At 43.7% G+C, this 17,224-nt stretch overlaps 2 protein-coding genes across 5 annotated transcripts in view; one reads left to right on the top strand and one right to left on the bottom strand.

Moving 5' to 3' along the window:
* Positions 1-17,224, top strand: part of CEP63 (centrosomal protein 63) — a 177,774-nt gene that overhangs the window by 147,463 nt on the left and 13,087 nt on the right. The gene's annotated exons all lie outside the window — the stretch shown is intronic.
* Positions 1-17,224, bottom strand: part of KY (kyphoscoliosis peptidase) — a 50,492-nt gene that overhangs the window by 27,552 nt on the left and 5,716 nt on the right. For 2 of the 4 annotated variants that reach the window (XM_031663751.1, XM_003895082.5), the window contains exons 3-4: positions 14,563-14,625; positions 1,573-1,647 (exon numbers count right to left, since the gene is read on the bottom strand). In XM_031663751.1, coding sequence (XP_031519611.1) covers positions 1,573-1,647; positions 14,563-14,625 — 138 coding nt within the window. The remainder of the gene's footprint in view (positions 1-1,572; positions 1,648-14,562; positions 14,626-17,224) is intronic. The other 2 variants (XM_009201687.4, XM_009201688.4) reach the window with 1 other exon arrangement.

The raw sequence follows: 17,224 nt of genomic DNA, 5'->3' as shown, positions 1-17,224 counted from the left end.
GAGCTGCATTCTGCAACTGGAATTAGTATTTGCTCTGACCTAACACTTTGGATGATTCAGTGGGTCCTCCTGGAACCTGGTGTTCCTGCCCTCTTTTGGATTTTCCTGCTTTCTTGAATCCACTGCCAGATAATGCTGGGATAAGAACTGACCATGGATGGAAACAAAGATGCAGAAAGGGGAAAGCGGTTCGTGTGGAGGTCAAAACCTAGAAAGTCAGGTCATAATTAAATTATTCCTTGGGAGGATTAAAGGCCAACTGAATCCCATAAATCTAAGACTGTAAAGGCAGAATCGTAGCCAATAGTTATTAGACTCCCTGGGCAAAAGGAAAGGAACTTTTCCTGCTGATCTGGAACCAGGTCAGGAAGATTTGGGTCCCTGATGGGATCAGGGGGAGTTGAAGGTGGGGATGCCAAGGCAGGTATTTTATGCCCCTGAAGGCCACTTTAGGCTATAAATATAACAAAGAAGATTGCAACTGCACACAGGTCATTCTGAGAAACAGTGCTCCATTTATTGCTCACACCTGCATTTTGTATTTCACACCTACATTTTTTTCCCACCTACATTTTTGGTAGAATGATAAAGGTACAAAATGATAGCTAGCATTTGTTACACACTTACTATGCCTGGTGTGGGCTTTACATTTACTCTCTCATTTAACTCATAATAATCTTATGAGGCAGATTCGCTTATTTTCCTTCTTTTATAGATGAGAAAACTGAGTTTAAAAGAGGGGTTAGGCCACTGGCCCAAGGTCACACAGCTGAAACATGAACCTAGACAGTCGACCCTAGAGCCTGCCCTCTTTACAGTAGACTACTCTCTTGAGATCCTGACTGCTGACAACTACAGGACCAGACAGTTTTGGAGGACTTTGGCTCACTGCATGGACCTAAAAAGGACTTGAGCCTCAGTTGTTCTTCAGCCTCTGTTACTTAACCTGCATCCCTCCTGAGGTCCCTGTTTAGCAATAAGGTGGACAGATGCAGGGAGGGAACTGAGAAGGGAGTTGGGGAGACATCATGGTCCTGGGCCTGGTCCTATGTGCACTGCACTGAGGGCTGCAAAGTATGCTGGTTAAGACCACAGGCTTCAGAGTCATACCTGGGTTCTGACCCACTTCCTAGCTGGGTGACATGGGTAGTCACTTCACCTCTCTAAGCCTCACTTTGCTGATCTAAAAAGTGGGGATGATATTAGTATACATCAAAAGGTTAAAAAGTTAATAAATGTTAAAGTACTTAGCATTTTGCATGCCACTTTTTGGGCAGTAAACAAATGGTATCTAAAAGCCACAGCAACAACACTCTTGTGATGCAATGTGTCTTCAGCTAAATGTCTTGTGTTACCTATGACTAATTCCAGAGATGCAAAATCAGTGGTAGCTGGGTGTGGAGAAAAGAGTCTCCAAGGATGAAGCTGTCATGCTTCTGCCTTTTCCCAGTTTGCAGGCCCATGTCACTCTTCTCCTTCCCTCAGAAGATGCTTGCGCTGGGATCTGGCCCAACCAGCTGCCTTCAATCCTCTCTGCCAGCCCTCCACCATGAGTACCTCTGTCATACATACGTTTAGCCAAGGAGAACTTCTTGAGTAGCTGGGGCATGGCATCTCGAGGGTGGACTTCCACAGTCAGTTGTGTCCCTACAAAGGAAAAGGATATGACATTCTCAACCAGATGCTGCCAGGAAAGGGTAAATGCCTCATGACTGATGATTGAATAACAAAACAATTAGTTTTAGAACTTTCTTTTGTGTGTACAAATCATCCTTGCTTTTTTCTTTAAATCAAAACAACAACAAACCAAGCAGATAGTTTCCAAATTCAGGCAAGATGGAGTAAAGCAAACCCAGCCCTGTCTCTCCCACTGAATGCAATTATAAACAATGTACTGAATGTAAGGGGCAACTATTAGAGGATTCTGCAAAGTAAATAATAGAATAACTGGCAAAGACTGGGAAGAATTTTTAAAGCATTAGCAAATTGACAGTGAATTTACCATTCTTCTTCCCCCTCTGGTATCATCTAGACTGAACTTAAAGGCATTCTCAAACCCAGAAGGGTGCAGTGGATGCAGAAAAAGAGCACACAAGAGAAATCCTCTCTTTCTGGCCTGCAGAGTGAGAAAGGGAACCCCTAAGAGTCAGAGAGAGTGAAAGAAATCTTTTGTTGGTTTTCCCCCTCTTTATTCTGTTATTTCCCAACTCAGTCCCCAGGCAATTCTGTTGGTAGCAATGGCAGCAGTGATGTTGGTGGCCATGCAGGCACCTACAACTTTGGGGCAAGGATAACTATTTTCTTCTACCAGAGAAGTTACAGTCCCAAGAAAATGAGGGCAAATATTTATTGTTTTTTCTCTCTGTTTTCTGCTGATTTGCCCCAGATGCAGACACAGTTGTGAGGCCCATATGGCAGAGTGAGGAAACTGAAGCTCCAGCTTTTTGGGTAGAGGAATGAGAAATGGGTCATGAAGAGGAGGGAGCTCAAGAAGGCAATTCCATAAAGTTGTAGATGGACTCCTGTGGTCACCTCTGAACTGTGCATGCATGGATCTCATCCTAAACATCATACCACAGTCTTCAGGAAGTAAACTATGGGGTAGATTAATGCCCAGGTCCCAGACTGGCCACTGGGTAGTGCACATGCAGGGCAGATCTGTATAGCATTGCAAAGTCTACAATTCAAAATTACTCAGCTACAAAGACTCAGGAAAATCTTAATTTGAAAAGGAAAAGATAATCAACAGATGCCAACTCCACACAACTCCACACACAAAAAACCAGCCACAATAACTTGCTCTAACAAGTAATGGCAAGCAGTTTTGAGATAAATGGAAAGATATAAAGTATCAGCAATAAAAAGAAGATATAAAGGAGAAGTAAGTGAAGATTTTAGACTGAAAAATATGGTTAAAAATCCTCTGGATATACTCAATAGCAGAATGAAAATGACAGAGAACACAGAGAACTTGAAGATAGATCAACAGGTATTGTCCAGTTTGAACAACAGAAAATGTGAATAGTGCCTCAGGGATCTGTAGGTCCATACCTAAAAGTCTAACATTCATGTCACTGAAGTCTCAGAAGGCAAACAGAAATAATGTGATGCAGAGAAAATATTTGAGGAAATAATGAAAACTTCTGAAATCTGGCAAAAGACATAAAACCTTACTGATTCAAGAAACTCAGTGAATTCTAAACAGGATAAATGTAAGAAAATCCAAGTCCAGACGCATAATCAAACTATTAAAGAAAAAAATATGGAAAGTAGCCAGTGAAAAGTGATGTAAAGCCAAGAGAATTTGGTACCAACACACTTGCTCCAAAAGAAATGCTAACGGAAGTTCTTCAGATGGAAGAGAAATTATACCAGAGGAAAACTTGGAAGAGGGATAGAAATGGTAAATATCTAGATAAATATATTAGTCTGCTCTCCTCTCAAGTTCTTGACAATATGAATAATAATTGAAAGAAACAATTATAACATCTGATAGGTTTTTGATAGATGTGAAATACATGACAACTACAACATAGAGTAGGAGAGTGAATGTACCTATATGGAGGTAAGATTTCCTCATTCTACTTGAAATATTAATATTAACTATAATTAGTCTATGAAAAGTTAAGTACATATAATACATACAAAAATAGGTATATATGGAGATATAGTAAAAAACTTAATAGGCAAATTTAAATGTAATTCTGAAAGGAAAGGAAAGCAGGAAAGAGGAAACAGAGGCACAAACAGAAAACAAATAATAAAGTAGAAAACCTAAATACAAATGTATCAATAATTACATTAAGTGTAAATGGTCTAAACATACTAATTAAAAAATAGAGATTGTCAGAAAGGGTAAATACATAAGATTAAACTACATTCAGTTTCCAAGGACCCAACTTTAACTACTATGATAAAGGTTGGTTAAGTGAAAAGATAATAGAAAGCTGGAGTTGCTATATTAATATCGGACAAAGCAGACTTCAGAGAAAGGAAAATATCAGGGACAGAGGAATATTAGCAAGAATACATAACAACCTTCAATATACCTATGTCAAACAACAAAAAAGTTTTAAAATGCATGAAACAAGAACTGATAGGACGAAAAGGAGGAATAGACAAATCTATTTTCTATATATTTGCTGATTTTTCAGTCATTGAAAGAATTAATTGAAAGAAAATCAGCAAATATATAGAAGAAATGAACCACACAATGAATAAAATTTATTTGATGTTTATAAAAGATTCCATCTAATAACGGCACAACACACATTCATGTCAAATGCCCATTGAATAGTCACCAAGATGGACTACATCCTTGGTCACAAAACAAACCTTAAAAAGTTGAAGAGAACTGAAATCATACAAAACTCTTCTCTGACCATAATGAACTAAACTAGAAGTAAAAAACAGAAAGCAACTGGAAAATTTCCAAATATTAAAAATTAACATACTTTCAAATCACACATAGATCAAAGAAGAAGTCTCAAGGAAAATTCGAAAATATTTTGAACTCATTGAAAATGAAAATAAAACACATCAAAATGTGTGAGATGAAGCCAAAGCAGTGCTTCAAGGGGAAATTTGTAGCATTAAATTCTTATTATAGAAAAAAGAAAGGTTTCAAATCAACAATCTAAGCTTCCATTTTAAGAAAGTAGAGAAATGAAGACTAAATCCAAGGCAAGCAGAAGGAAGAAAATCATAAAAATGAGAGAATAAATCACTGAAATTAAAAACAACAGCAGAGAATAATGAATGAAACTAAATGCTGGTTCTTTTTAAAATAATACTGATAAACAGATCAGTAAAGATTTTACTGATCTGACCAAGAAAAAAAAGAGGTAAGACACAAATCAGGGGTAAATACACCAATATCAGGAATGAAATGAGGGCTATCACTATAAGCCCTCGTAAGTATTAAAATAATAATAAAGGAATGATACAAAACCTATGTGTACATAATTTCTACAACTTAGAATAATATTGGGAACAAGTCATAGATGTCCACTTTCACTGATCCTAATAATATTGTACTGGAAGTCCCACCCTGTGTAATAAGACAAGAAAGAGAAATAAAAGGCATACAGATTGGCAAGGAAGAAATAAAACTGTCCTTATTCATAGTTGATATGTCTGTCTACATAGAAAATCCCAAGTAATCTCCAAGAAAAAGCTCCTAGAACTAGTAAGTTAGTTTAGCATGGTCACAGTATACAAGGTTAACATACAAACATCAATTGTATTTCTGTATATTGGCCATAAGCAATTGGAGATGGAATTTAAAAATAACCATTTCCCATAGTTCCAAAATTAAAATATTAGTTCTAAATCTAAAACAAACAAAAATCCCAAACATGGGTAATAATCGCGTACTGAAAACTCCAAAATATGATTAAACACATTAAAGAGGACTTAAATAGATAGGGAGACATACCATGTTTATGGATTGGAAGACTTAGAATTGTCAAGTGGGCAGTTCTCTCAAAATTGATCTATAGATTTAATACAAGTTCAACCAAACACTTTGGGGGAACTGTGAAAATACATAATTATAAAATATAGACATCAAGGCACAGGAACTGGAATAACTAAACGAATTTTGAAAAAAAAGATGGGAGGACTCCCACTCTTTGATTTTAAGATGCATTAATGAAGATGCTGTAATCACAACAGTGTGATATTGGTAAGAGGATAAACAGATCAATCAACAGAATAATAAAAAATAGATTCACACAAACATGGCAAAATAAATTTTTACAAAAGTGCAAAGGCAATTCAATTGGAAAAAGGGAAAAAGAACAGATATTTTACCATAAAAGAGATTATGGATGGAAAATAAGCACATGAAAAGATGTTCAGCCTCATCAGCCATTAGGAAAAGGCAAGTTAAAACCAAAATGAGACATTACATCTATTAGAAGAGCAATAATATGCAACTGGCCCTTGAACAACATGGTTTTGAACTGCACAAGTCCACTCATATGTCCTTTTTTTCTACCAGATGCAGATGCAGAGTACTGTTCGTGGAGTGCAAAACTCGCATGTAGAGGACCAACTTTTCCTATATGGGGTTTCTTCAGGGACGACTGTGGGACTTGAGTATGCCCACATTTGGTTATATGTGGGTGGTCCTGGAACCAATCCCCCATGTATACTGAGGGGTGACTGTAATTTAAAAATAGTGATAATATCATATGCTGACAAGGATGCAAAGAAATTGGATCTCATATATTGCTAGTGGGATTGTAAAATAGAACAGTCACTCTGGAAAATTGTTTGGCAGTTTCTTATAAAACAAAACATGTACTTACCATGCTACCTAAAAATTGCCCTGTTGGGCATTTATCCCAGAGAACTGAAAACTTATGTTCACACAAAAACCTGTACACAAATGTTTATATAGCAGCTCTATTCATAATCACCCCAAACTGGAAACAACTTAAAAGTCCTTCAGTGAGTGAATTGGATAAACAACCTGTGGTACATCTGTATCAAGAAATAGTTCTCGGCTGGGCATGATGGCTCATGCCTGTAATCCCAGCACTTTGGGAGGCCGAGGTGGTTGGATCACTTGAGGTCAGGAGTTTGAGACCAGCCTGGCCAACATGGTGAAACCCCATCTCTATTAAAAATACAGAGATTAGCTGGGTGTGGTGGCAGGCACCTGTAACCCCAGCTACTTGGGAGGTTGAGGCAGGAGAATCGCTTGGAACTGGGAGGCAGAGGTTGCAGTGAGCCAAGATCGTGCCATTGCACTCCAGCCTGGACAACAGAGCGAGAGTCTGTCTAAAAAAAAAAAAAGTACTTTGCAACAACACAAGGGAACTCTTAAGAGTGATGGGAGGATTAGAGTCCATACAAGATAATTTTAAAGAGGGTAATAGAACTGCTGTATATTCTGATGGTGGTGTATTCTGTATTTTCTGATGATGGCAACCACCATGGTGGTGGTTACACAAATCTATGCATGTGTTAGCAATCAAAACTGCACACTACAAAAATTCAATTTTACTGTATGTTAATGTAAAATAAAAATAAAAGCAAAAATACCAACCACACACAAAAAAACCCAAGCAGAATTAAAACAAAAACTTGGATGGCACAGAAAGATATAAAGTAGAAAGTGAAACTCCTTTAAGACTTCATTTCTACATTTAAAAATCCAAAGCAGATTACAGTAAACATATTTTTCATAACCTGCTTTCTTCATTTAAATCTTTACATGTCAGTAAGCATAGCCATATGTTATCATTTCAAATGGCTGCATAGTATTCTATTTTGTAGATGGTTTATAATCCATATAAGCAATCCCTATTTGTTGAATATTTAGCTTTTCACAGTTTTGCTATTAGAAATGATGCAATGAACACTCTGATACATACATCTTTGTATGTATGTAAAGTGATTTGCACATTTTGCAAATCAGTTCCTTTGAATAAATTCTTAAGTATGAATCAAATAATATGGATATTTTAAAGGCTTTTGTTAGATATTGGCAAATTTTTCTCATGAATGATTTTATCAGTTTATGAGCTCATCAGTACTATGCAAGAGAATGCCCATTTTGCACATTCTCGCTGTGCTTGATTGCAAAATTGGTCACAAAGTGCAATACTTTGCACTTCCTCCCAATGAGAGGTCTTTTGTTCCACCCCTTGAATCTGGGCTGGGCTTTTGATTTGGTTTGGCCAGTTAGCACATGGCAGAAGTGATGTTGCACAAGTTCTGAGTCTAGGCTTCTAGAGACTTTGAGGTTTCCATTCTCATTCTTGGGATCCTAGCCATAACTGCCATGTGAATGAGCCAGGTTGTAGATGAGAGCTCACATGGAGCAGAGCATAGCCTCTCGGGTGAGGCTATCCCAGACCAGCTGGTCTCCAGCCAACCTACCAGCTGACAACAAGCACATGAGCAAGCCCACCCAAGATCCAAGATCAGCTGGGTATGGATCCAATGAGAGTTTCTAGCCAAACTGCAGATTGGTGAGCTCGTAATTGCTTATTGTCTAAAGCTGCTAAGTTGTGTGGTGGTTTGTAACGCAAAAGTAGATCACACATACACTCACTGATGTTTGGTTTTATCAACCCTTTAAATTTTTATCAATGAATAATAATACCTGGTTGCTTTGTACATTTAGTTTTATTGTAGTATTCTTTGCATATACTTATTTACCATTTTAAATTCTTATGTTGTGAATTGGTTATTTTCCTATTGAAGTATTATTTTTTCCTCGTTGATTTTGTAAAACCTCCTTTTATAACCCTTTGCCTGCTAAATGCGTTGCAATTATTTTTTGTAGAATAACAATACTGTCTTTTTTGTGTAACTCATAAACTTGTTCTGCATGCCAAAGAGGGTCATTCTCAAACAATTTGAAAAGATACAATGTGGCCTCTGCCAAGCGTAGCTTTGAAGGGGTTAACATTCATTTTGAAGTGTAGTTTCTAGCATATTCCATGTTGAGAGAAAATCAGCTTGTGAGTTTATAATTAAAACATTAAGTATTTCAGAGTTCAAGGCACAATTCAGTTCTGGTCATAGGATCGGGTGCTGTCACCATCAGCAAATACTTCCTGTGTGTATTCCCATCATGAGTGAGGCATGGGCCTGTTCTTCTCCTTTTCACTTTCTCCACCTCAAACCCTCTGAGGTGTCTTTTAAAGTGGGTGCTAAGTGGTACTTGACTTCAAGATGCCTTGTGAAAAATGAATTGAGAAACATGTTCACTCTCTCCCCTCTCATAGGTCACAATACACAATGATCTGAGTAGTCCTGTAGTAAAGAACTCGATTTGACCCAATACTATGTTGTCAAACACAATTTGGAAAATGCTGGACTGGAACAATCTCCATACGCTTAGAGAAACTGCAAAAGTGAACAACTTACCGGCCTAGGGTTCAACAACGAATCTCTTCCCCAAACTTCTCATAATGCCCAGGTACTTTCACACACACACCTGACAGTCTGTTAATTAGTTGCTTCCGGCAGCCACTTCCAATCAGTCAGAGTTAATGAAAAACATGACACCTGTTTGCCACCCTGTGTTAGGTGTCCTGAGCCATGTCTCTATGGGTATTAGCCATGTCCCACTTCAGCCATGTCTCTTTGTGAAAGAGTGATCAAGCTGAAAAACAAACTGCTGTTAAAGTCCCTCCAGGGCAGGGTGTTGAGGTGGGCTCACGTTCGGAGCATGGCCCTGGCCCAGAAGCTCCAGCCATCACTATTCCTAATCCCTTCTCTCCTTTCTGTGATTCCTCTTCCCTCTTGGACAGGGGTCAACGTCCAATATATTCCTGAATCCCACTTCCTGGTTCTCCCCCAAAGCTGTGCTGCTGCTTAGCATTCCCTCAAGGAAAACAGCCCATTTCTCGGCCTCCCTGATCTTCATAGGAGTGTGATTCCTGCTCTCACTTACAGGTGTGTGAGGGCACCACTGGGAGGCTTTGCTGGCTCCAGGAACTGGGCCTGGGCTGGACACACTGTTTCAAGGGGAAGAGCATTCACAATATAGCTTTATGCTTCCTTAAGGCATGGAGTGGAGAGAGTTTGCTGGCTATGACACTCCTGGATCAAATAAAACTCTTAATTTAAGAAAAAATAGTAACGTGGCCAATCTCTAACAGAGAGTAGATCATTTGGAGCAAAATTTGCAGTCAGATCTAAACCCTAAGTACAGCACAGTACATTATTCTAATCTTGACTATGAACCATCACAACCAAACCTACAGGAGGCCCTTCCTGGGATTCCAGGCTGCCTGGCTGACCTCTCTCATGCACCCCTCCCCAGCTCCACCAGCTGTCAACAAAGTCACATTTCTGAAGCTGCAGTTTTGACCATCTTAGTTAAGAGCTTGTTAGAGATTGTTTTCTGCTAATCCTCAGAAGTGGCTCCCTGGCCCCTTTCCTAGACCCCGCCAGGTCTCCTTGCTTTCCCCCCGCCTTCTCAGGAACAGAGCACACAGGCAAGCACGAGAATGTCCACATGCTTACTGCCCTGCACCTGCCTTTCACCCAGTCAGGTTTCTCCTACCTGACAGCTGCTCTCCAGATCTCTTCAGGTTTCAATCAGGATTTATCTAAAGGCCTAATTGGCTCAGAACACCTAATGCAGTATGGCAAACAGGTTTCATGTTTTTCATTAACTCTGACTGATTGGAAGTGGCTGCCTGAAGGGATCAATTAACAAAGACTGTCAGGTGTGTGTGTGTGTGCATGTGCACGGGTGTATATATGTGTGCAGGGGTCATGGGATTCATGTGAAATACTTGCCATCATTGGTTTAAGGTGTTTGTTAACTTTTTCTGTAACAGGTTGGCACATTTACAGCCTTTTTTCTTCTACCTTGGAGTTTTTTTTTTTTTTTTTTTTTTGCAGTAGCTTAGAGTCAGAAAAACAGCTAAAGCATTGGTAGTTTAAAAAAAAATACCCTTAAATAGTCCCTGGTTAGGTATTCAACAGAGACATGCTGTGATTCCACCCAGGATGCAGTAGTCAGGAAGTGGAGAGCAGTGACATCCCAGGAACGAGCATGCTAGATGGTGACAGGGACTGTCTAGCTCTGTATAACATGCTGGAACACCACCCTTAGGGGGTACTGCCAGACACAGCATGAAAACCCCACTCAGCAGCTCTCATTGTGAGATGACAAGCTAGTGTTCCAGAGCTCAGGGCTGCGACTAGGCATCTGCTGGTGTGCATGATGAAGGTCATCACTGGCAGCCCTGCCCCTGGCTTCCATTAGGAACTGAAAACAAAGGACTGTTCATGATTCCTTCTATGGGCTGGAGCTTCACAGGGAGGTCTGAGGTCTGGAAACATGGCACTTTGACCCCAGTGCACGCATGATCAAAGAAGGCTACTCTAAAAGTGTTTGCATGGGAATAAGGGCTGATGACCTCGAGGACAGAAGCCCCAACAGAAAACTGACTCCCCAAGAATGTCCTTTGGGGTCAGGCATGGTGGCTTATGCCTGTAATCCCAGCACTTTGGGAAGCTGAGGGAGGGGGGTCGCTTGAGCCTAGGGGTTTGAGACCATTCTGGGCAACATAGTGAGACCCCATCTCTACAAAAAATAAAAAAAAAACCCAGCCATATGGTGGCACTTGCCTGTGGCCCCAGCTACTCAGGAGGCTGAGGAAGGAGGATCACTTGAGCCCAGGAGTTTGAGGCTGGAGTGAGCTGTGATCCAGCCTGGGCCACAGAGTGAGACCCTGTCTCAAAAAAAATTAAAAAAAAAAAGTCCTTTGCAGGGGCTCCTTGTGATTACCCACCTTCCATTCATTGAACCCACACACCCACTACAGATCCATCTCCAAAGCCCCTTCTCTGACCCAGGATTCCAATGTTCCTTTGTCACCTGTTGCATAAAGTCTATCATTGAAAGAGAGGCTGAGGAGGAGGGACAATGTTGAAGCATTCCGAGCATCGAGTTCAGACTGAAACCTTAGGCTGCACGTTGAGGGTGGGGGTTGGGTGGGGGTACCGTACCCAGATCAACACCACCAGATTGGTCCCTGTCCTGTATGGAAGGGACAGTATGGTGGAGTAGTTAAGCCTACCGGTTTCAAGAGCACACAGACATGGGTTCCACTCTGGGTCTGGAATGTGCTAACTGTGCGACTTCAGGCAAGTTATTTAAATCTCTCTGAGCTTCTCTATCTGTAAAATGAGGATGATAACCTTCCACAGAAGGTGGGTGTGGAGATTGAATGAGGTGAGCCATGAGAGGGGCTTAGCTTAATATCTGGCACACACCAAGTGTCCCGCCTCTGGTCACCGCTATTACTGTGATAGAGCTTCCAAGAAGGCTTCTCTGGGGGCTGGTGTGGTTCTCAGAACAGAGCCCAAAGGTTGTCAAGGCTCATGGGATGAATAAGAAAGTGGAACATGGAGTAACGATTCCCTGGCCACTGCTTTCCAAAATGGCAGGTGCTGGCACCAGCCTCCACAAAGCCAAATTTGAATTCATGTTTCTTTCCCAACCTGCTCCTCCTGCATCTCCCTCACCTTCATCCTCCCCATTGCTCAGGTCCCAAGCCTTGACTCCTCTCTTTCTCGTATACCCCAAATTCACACCATGGGGGAACGTCTCCTGCTGGATTATCATGATTCCTCTTAAGGGTTGTCTTGCTTCCAACCTTGCCCCCTCTCTTTATTCTCTTCGCATTGGAGGCTGTCATGTTTACAACCATCTAATGGTTTCCAATCGCACTCCGATTAGAAGCCTCCCAGGCCCTGCCAACTCTGCCCTGTGTCCTCTCTGACTCTTCTCCTGCTACCCCCACCTTGCCCATGCCCCTCCCTTCTTCTCCACAGCACAGTTGCCTGCTCCTTGAACACGCAGACACGCTCCTGCCCCGGGGCTTTCACGCTCACTGCTCCCTCTGCTGGAAGCCCTTCCCCAGATACCCACATCATTTGTTCTTCACTTCTTTCCTTGCTTAGATGTCACTTTCCCAATCAGACCGTTCTCACCTACTCCACTTTAAATTGTCCCCTGGGATAGGCTGAAGAATGACCTTTAGAGATATCCATGCCAGAATCGCTGGAACCTGTGAATGTTACCTTATACGGCAAAGAGGACTATGCGGTTGTGATTAAATTAAGGATCTCGAGATAGAGAGACCATCCTGATTATCTGGATGGGCCCTGAATACAACCACACATATCCTTATACAAGGGAGCACGGGGAGATTCAGCTATTTATAAGCAGAGAAGGCAATGTGACAATGGAAGCAGAGATTGGAGTGAGGCAGCCACAAGCCATGGTGGGCCTGCAGCCTCTAGCAGCAGGAAGAGGCAAGTAACGAAGGCACTCCTAGAGCCTCTAAAAAAAAGCCAGCCCTGCTGACACTTTGACTTTAGCCCTGTAAAACAGATTTTGGACTTCTGGGCTCCAGAAGTGTGAGAACAAATCTGTGATATTGTAAGCCACCTCATTTGTGGAAATTTCCTATAGCTGCTATAGAAAATGAATACACACCCCTGCACAGTCCCAGACCCCCATTCCCACATACACTCCTTATCATCCTTCCTGCTTCACTTCCCCTCATGCCTTATCTGGATCAGGGTGTTTGACTTGTCAGGATTGTCTGTGTCTCCTCACTAGGATGTCAGCTCCACAAGGACAGCGGCCTTTGTCTGTCTTCTTCACTAAGTGAGGTAAGTGGTGCTAATCCACTCTCATTAGAGCCAGATATCTCTGAGTCCTTTTTTTTTGTGTTGAGCCATGTGTAGTTGAGTTCATTTTCGAGAAGCAACAGCATGTGGGCTTTTCCTTGTGGTTTCTAGGGCTGGTGGCAGGTCCTGCTGGGCCCACAGAGGTCTCTAAGGCCTGTCCTAGAGCTGCACTCTCAGGAATTCTGGCCTAAAGGGACACTGGCCTGCACTGTGAGGAGAGCCAGCTCCCCCATGCTGGTAACCCCAGTTGGCTGGCCTTTCATCACTACCTGCCAGCACCTTCCTCTAGAGAAGCTGGTCCACCTGTATTTCAGAGAGCAATTCCCTGAGAGGTTCCAATCCTCCAGGGCCTCCAGAGTCCTCCTGCTTCATGTGGGGCATGGGGGAAGTCACTGCCTCTGAATTTGATCAGATAATTTCCTTGCAGGTTAGGACATCAACTCTCAGAGCAAGCGTGATGAACTCTTACGGCTGAGCCTGTGAGAGCACACAGACACCAGGGCCCAGTATTTAATGCAGAGCAGTTAACCACGGTGGGAGTGAGACTCTCTAACCTGGCCTCCCGCCACCACTGCTGTGGGGCCCTCCTGTCTCTATCTTGTCATGTGCTCAGATCCAGTCAACTGTAGAGTCAGTGATGCTCTTGCCTGCCTTCCCCGAGTCCCCAGAGTCTGTCCCCAAAAAGTGAGGACTCCCAACGAAGGTGCCTCTCACTCTGCCTTGCTGTGGCAAACTCACTGGATAGGATGCCCTGGGAAGGCTCAGTCTCAGCAGGAGAGGCCGAATAACTGCTTTGGGTCAGGACAAGGGAGGGCTTGGATGCCATGAGCCAGCAGGAGGGAGACTGGTTTCCAGGGGAGATGAGGAAGCAGAGATGTGTGAAGGTTAACAGCTGAGACTTGCTGGGGGTCAGGCTGCACAGCTCTGACTCTTGCTGGCCATGTGATCTTGGACACATGACAGCCTTTCCAAGCCTCAGTTTACTCATCTGTAATTTGAGGATGGTAAACAGGATTACTGTGAAGCCTAATTTACATGAGAATAAGTGCACAAATCTGGCACATGGTTAGCATTCAACAAATGCTGAATGTTGAATGTTGAATAGTGATGACAGTAATAGTGAAGATGATGACAGCAGCGGGCTCTGAGGCCCACGGGCTTTATTTCTTGATCTCATGGTGAGGGGAAGACAGACTGTGCAGCCTCTTGCTGCTTCCCGTGAGACACAGGGAGAGGAAAAGGGTTTTCCAAAACCCATGGGTGCAGAGAGGACCCTGCTCCCCATAGTCTGAGCTCCACATCCTGGGCTGTCACTGGCCAGAGCATCAGGTCTGGGCACACATCTGCAGGGGAGGTCATGGCTAGCAGTGAATCACTTACCTTGGCTGTCGTAGGAAGTGATCACCTGGGGCTGCGAAGGGTGCTGCTTCTCCACCAAGTTTTCTATTTAAGGAAGACAGAGAGGCCTGCAGTGACCACTGGGGAATTGACCCCAGGCAGAGCAAAGGGCTGTATGTGTTTGCAGGAAAGGTGGGCTGGCGAGGGCCAAGCACATCCCCAGGCCTAAATGTGTGCGCACCCTCACAGTTTGCACATGTGCAAACCAGCACAATGACACTGTGCATGGAGACAAATGCCTGGAAGCCCATGTGCACATACCCCTTGTAACTCTTATCATGTGCCAGCACACGCTGGGTTTCTTCTGGAACAGGCTACCAGTCTTCCATGGTCTTTGTAGCCATAACTCCCAACTTTGGTGTCATCAGGCACAGTTTCAAAAGCACTGTCCATACACAGATGCCTCACTGATCTTCACACCTTTCTGTGGAGCAGGCTGGGAGGTTCTGACCTGGGACTTAAACCCCAGGTCTTCTGACTCCCAGTTGAGCCTTCTGCTTCTTTTTTTTTTTTTTTTTTTTGAGATAGAGTCTTGCTCTGTCCCCCAGGCTGGAGGGCAGTGGCATGATCTCCGCTCACTGCAAGCTCTGTCTACCTCCTGGGTTCATGCCATTCTCCTGCCTCAGCCTCCCGAGTAGCTGGGACTACAGGCGCCCGCCACCACGCCTGGCTAATTTTTTTGTATTTTTAGTACAGATGGGGTTTCACCGTGTTAGCCAGGATGGTCTTGATTTCCTGACCTCGTGATCCACCTGCCTCGGCCTCCCAAAGTGCTGGGATTACAGGCATGAGCCACTGTGCCTGGCTGAGCCTCCTGCTTCTTGATGAGAAGAAGCAGCCTAGGAGACGGGATGATGTGTAGTTTGGTTCTGTTTCACAAACATTTGCAGGGCATGCACTCTACGCACATTCTCTCCACATGCTGGGATATTTCTGTCCCTGGGACACAGAGTTGTCCTCAGTGCCTAGTGGAGTCAGGCTGCCATGGAGTGATGCCTAGTTCCTGCCATTGGCCAAGAAGTGGGAGGTCACAGGCTTACTTGCCCTCCTATGGGAAGCATGACCTTTCCTCCCTTCTTTACAGTTGCTGCTGTGGCCTGCTCTTAGTGAGGCTGCCCTTGAACCTCTGCTTCAGAGGGATGGGGGAAAGGCTGGGCAAGGGGAGGATGGTGGCAGCTGGAGGTTCACCCACCACTACCACCCTGGCCTGCCATCTTCTCTCTATAGCTTCCTGCTGGCTTGCAGTGGGTTTGTCACTGGAGGTGACCACTGGGACCAGGGCCTCAGTGTGGAAACAAGTATGCCTCTGGGGCATTGGCCTGAACAGGTCCATTTAGATGATTCTTCTTGTGCAGATGAGCCACTCAGTGGTTCCCATGCCTGGGCCCACACAGAAGTCAATCAAGGTAGGGGGTGAGGTACTGAGCCAGGCTGGATTTGTGATCCACCTGACAGGGTCTTGCCCTGGAAAGCCTGCCTGCTCCAGCCTTCTCCTGTGAACAGGCGCAGCTAGGTCCCTGAGCCCCACACTAGTCAGCCGAGGGCCAGGTCTACTGTGTATTCCAATACAGGGTGATGTGGCATGCAGGGCTGGAGCCCCAGACCAGGCGAGGACAGGGAGGCCAGGACCGCCTCCTGCAGGCACAGCTGGCAGTGCCTCGGCTGGCTGAGGGAGGAAACAAAATCCGGGAAGGGAATCCTCAAGGAGGGTGATTGGCTGGCATAGCTGCTGTGGGGTATTTATAGTCAAGGCTGCACAATTGGTTTCCCTTTAGCTGTGGAGCGTCAGTCCCTGTGCTACTAGGCAGACTTTGTCCAGGACCAAGGAAAGTAGCCAATCACAGCAGGGGAAGCCCGTTGCTGGGCAAGCTATCGGGGTGGGGTGGTGGGGGTGAGGAGGCGGCTGGGCCCAAACACCTGCTGCTTCGAAAAGTTTGGAGCTCTCTAGTCTCAGCACCCTGCCAATGCCCCAGCCCAAGCAGTGCACGGGGTAGCAAGAGGGGGAATATGCGCCCTTCTGGATCAACCCCATGCTCAGCAGCGTCTGTGTGCACTCCACCAGCACATGCCATCAGCCACTTCCTTCTAAGATGGAAGCCATCCAGTTACCAGGGCTGGGCAGCCTGCTGATTACCAGGGCTGGGTGCCTTGGGCACCAGTAAGACAGGTATGAGAAAAGGTCAGCTTCAATACCTGCACTCAGAATCTCAGCATCAGAAAACACAGAAAGAAACTAATTTTGATTTCTGCATGCATGTAAACGTACCATTTGAAAAATAAATGAAATTTTGCTTTACACATGTTGGTGGAATGGTAGAAGTGTCATTTTTTTCTGGGCTCAGGGCCTCTGTAGAGCCTCTCTCCAGCCCTGCATGTACCTGAAACTCCCAGTTCTCATGGTGGTTTTGCAAGGACTATTTTAATCATCTTCTATCAGCTGACACATAGTGCTAAGACTCACTTCATGTCTTTTACAAGAGTCTTGTAATGGTCTTGTAATAGTCAATGTGTCACTTTGTGTTTTGTGATATTTTTCCACTAACCTTCTCCTAAATCAGAAACCCAGAAGATGGTAAAAATAGAATGAATTCAGTATATTTCAATCTTCTCCTGATGTAATAACATGCCTGAGAAGCCCTAAGAT

This window comes from Papio anubis, chromosome 2, assembly GCF_008728515.1.
Source record: "Papio anubis isolate 15944 chromosome 2, Panubis1.0, whole genome shotgun sequence".
NCBI classification, from domain to species: domain Eukaryota; kingdom Metazoa; phylum Chordata; class Mammalia; order Primates; family Cercopithecidae; genus Papio; species Papio anubis.
The sequence above is the reverse complement of the archived record's forward strand: the minus strand, read 5'-3'. Positions and strand labels throughout refer to the sequence as shown.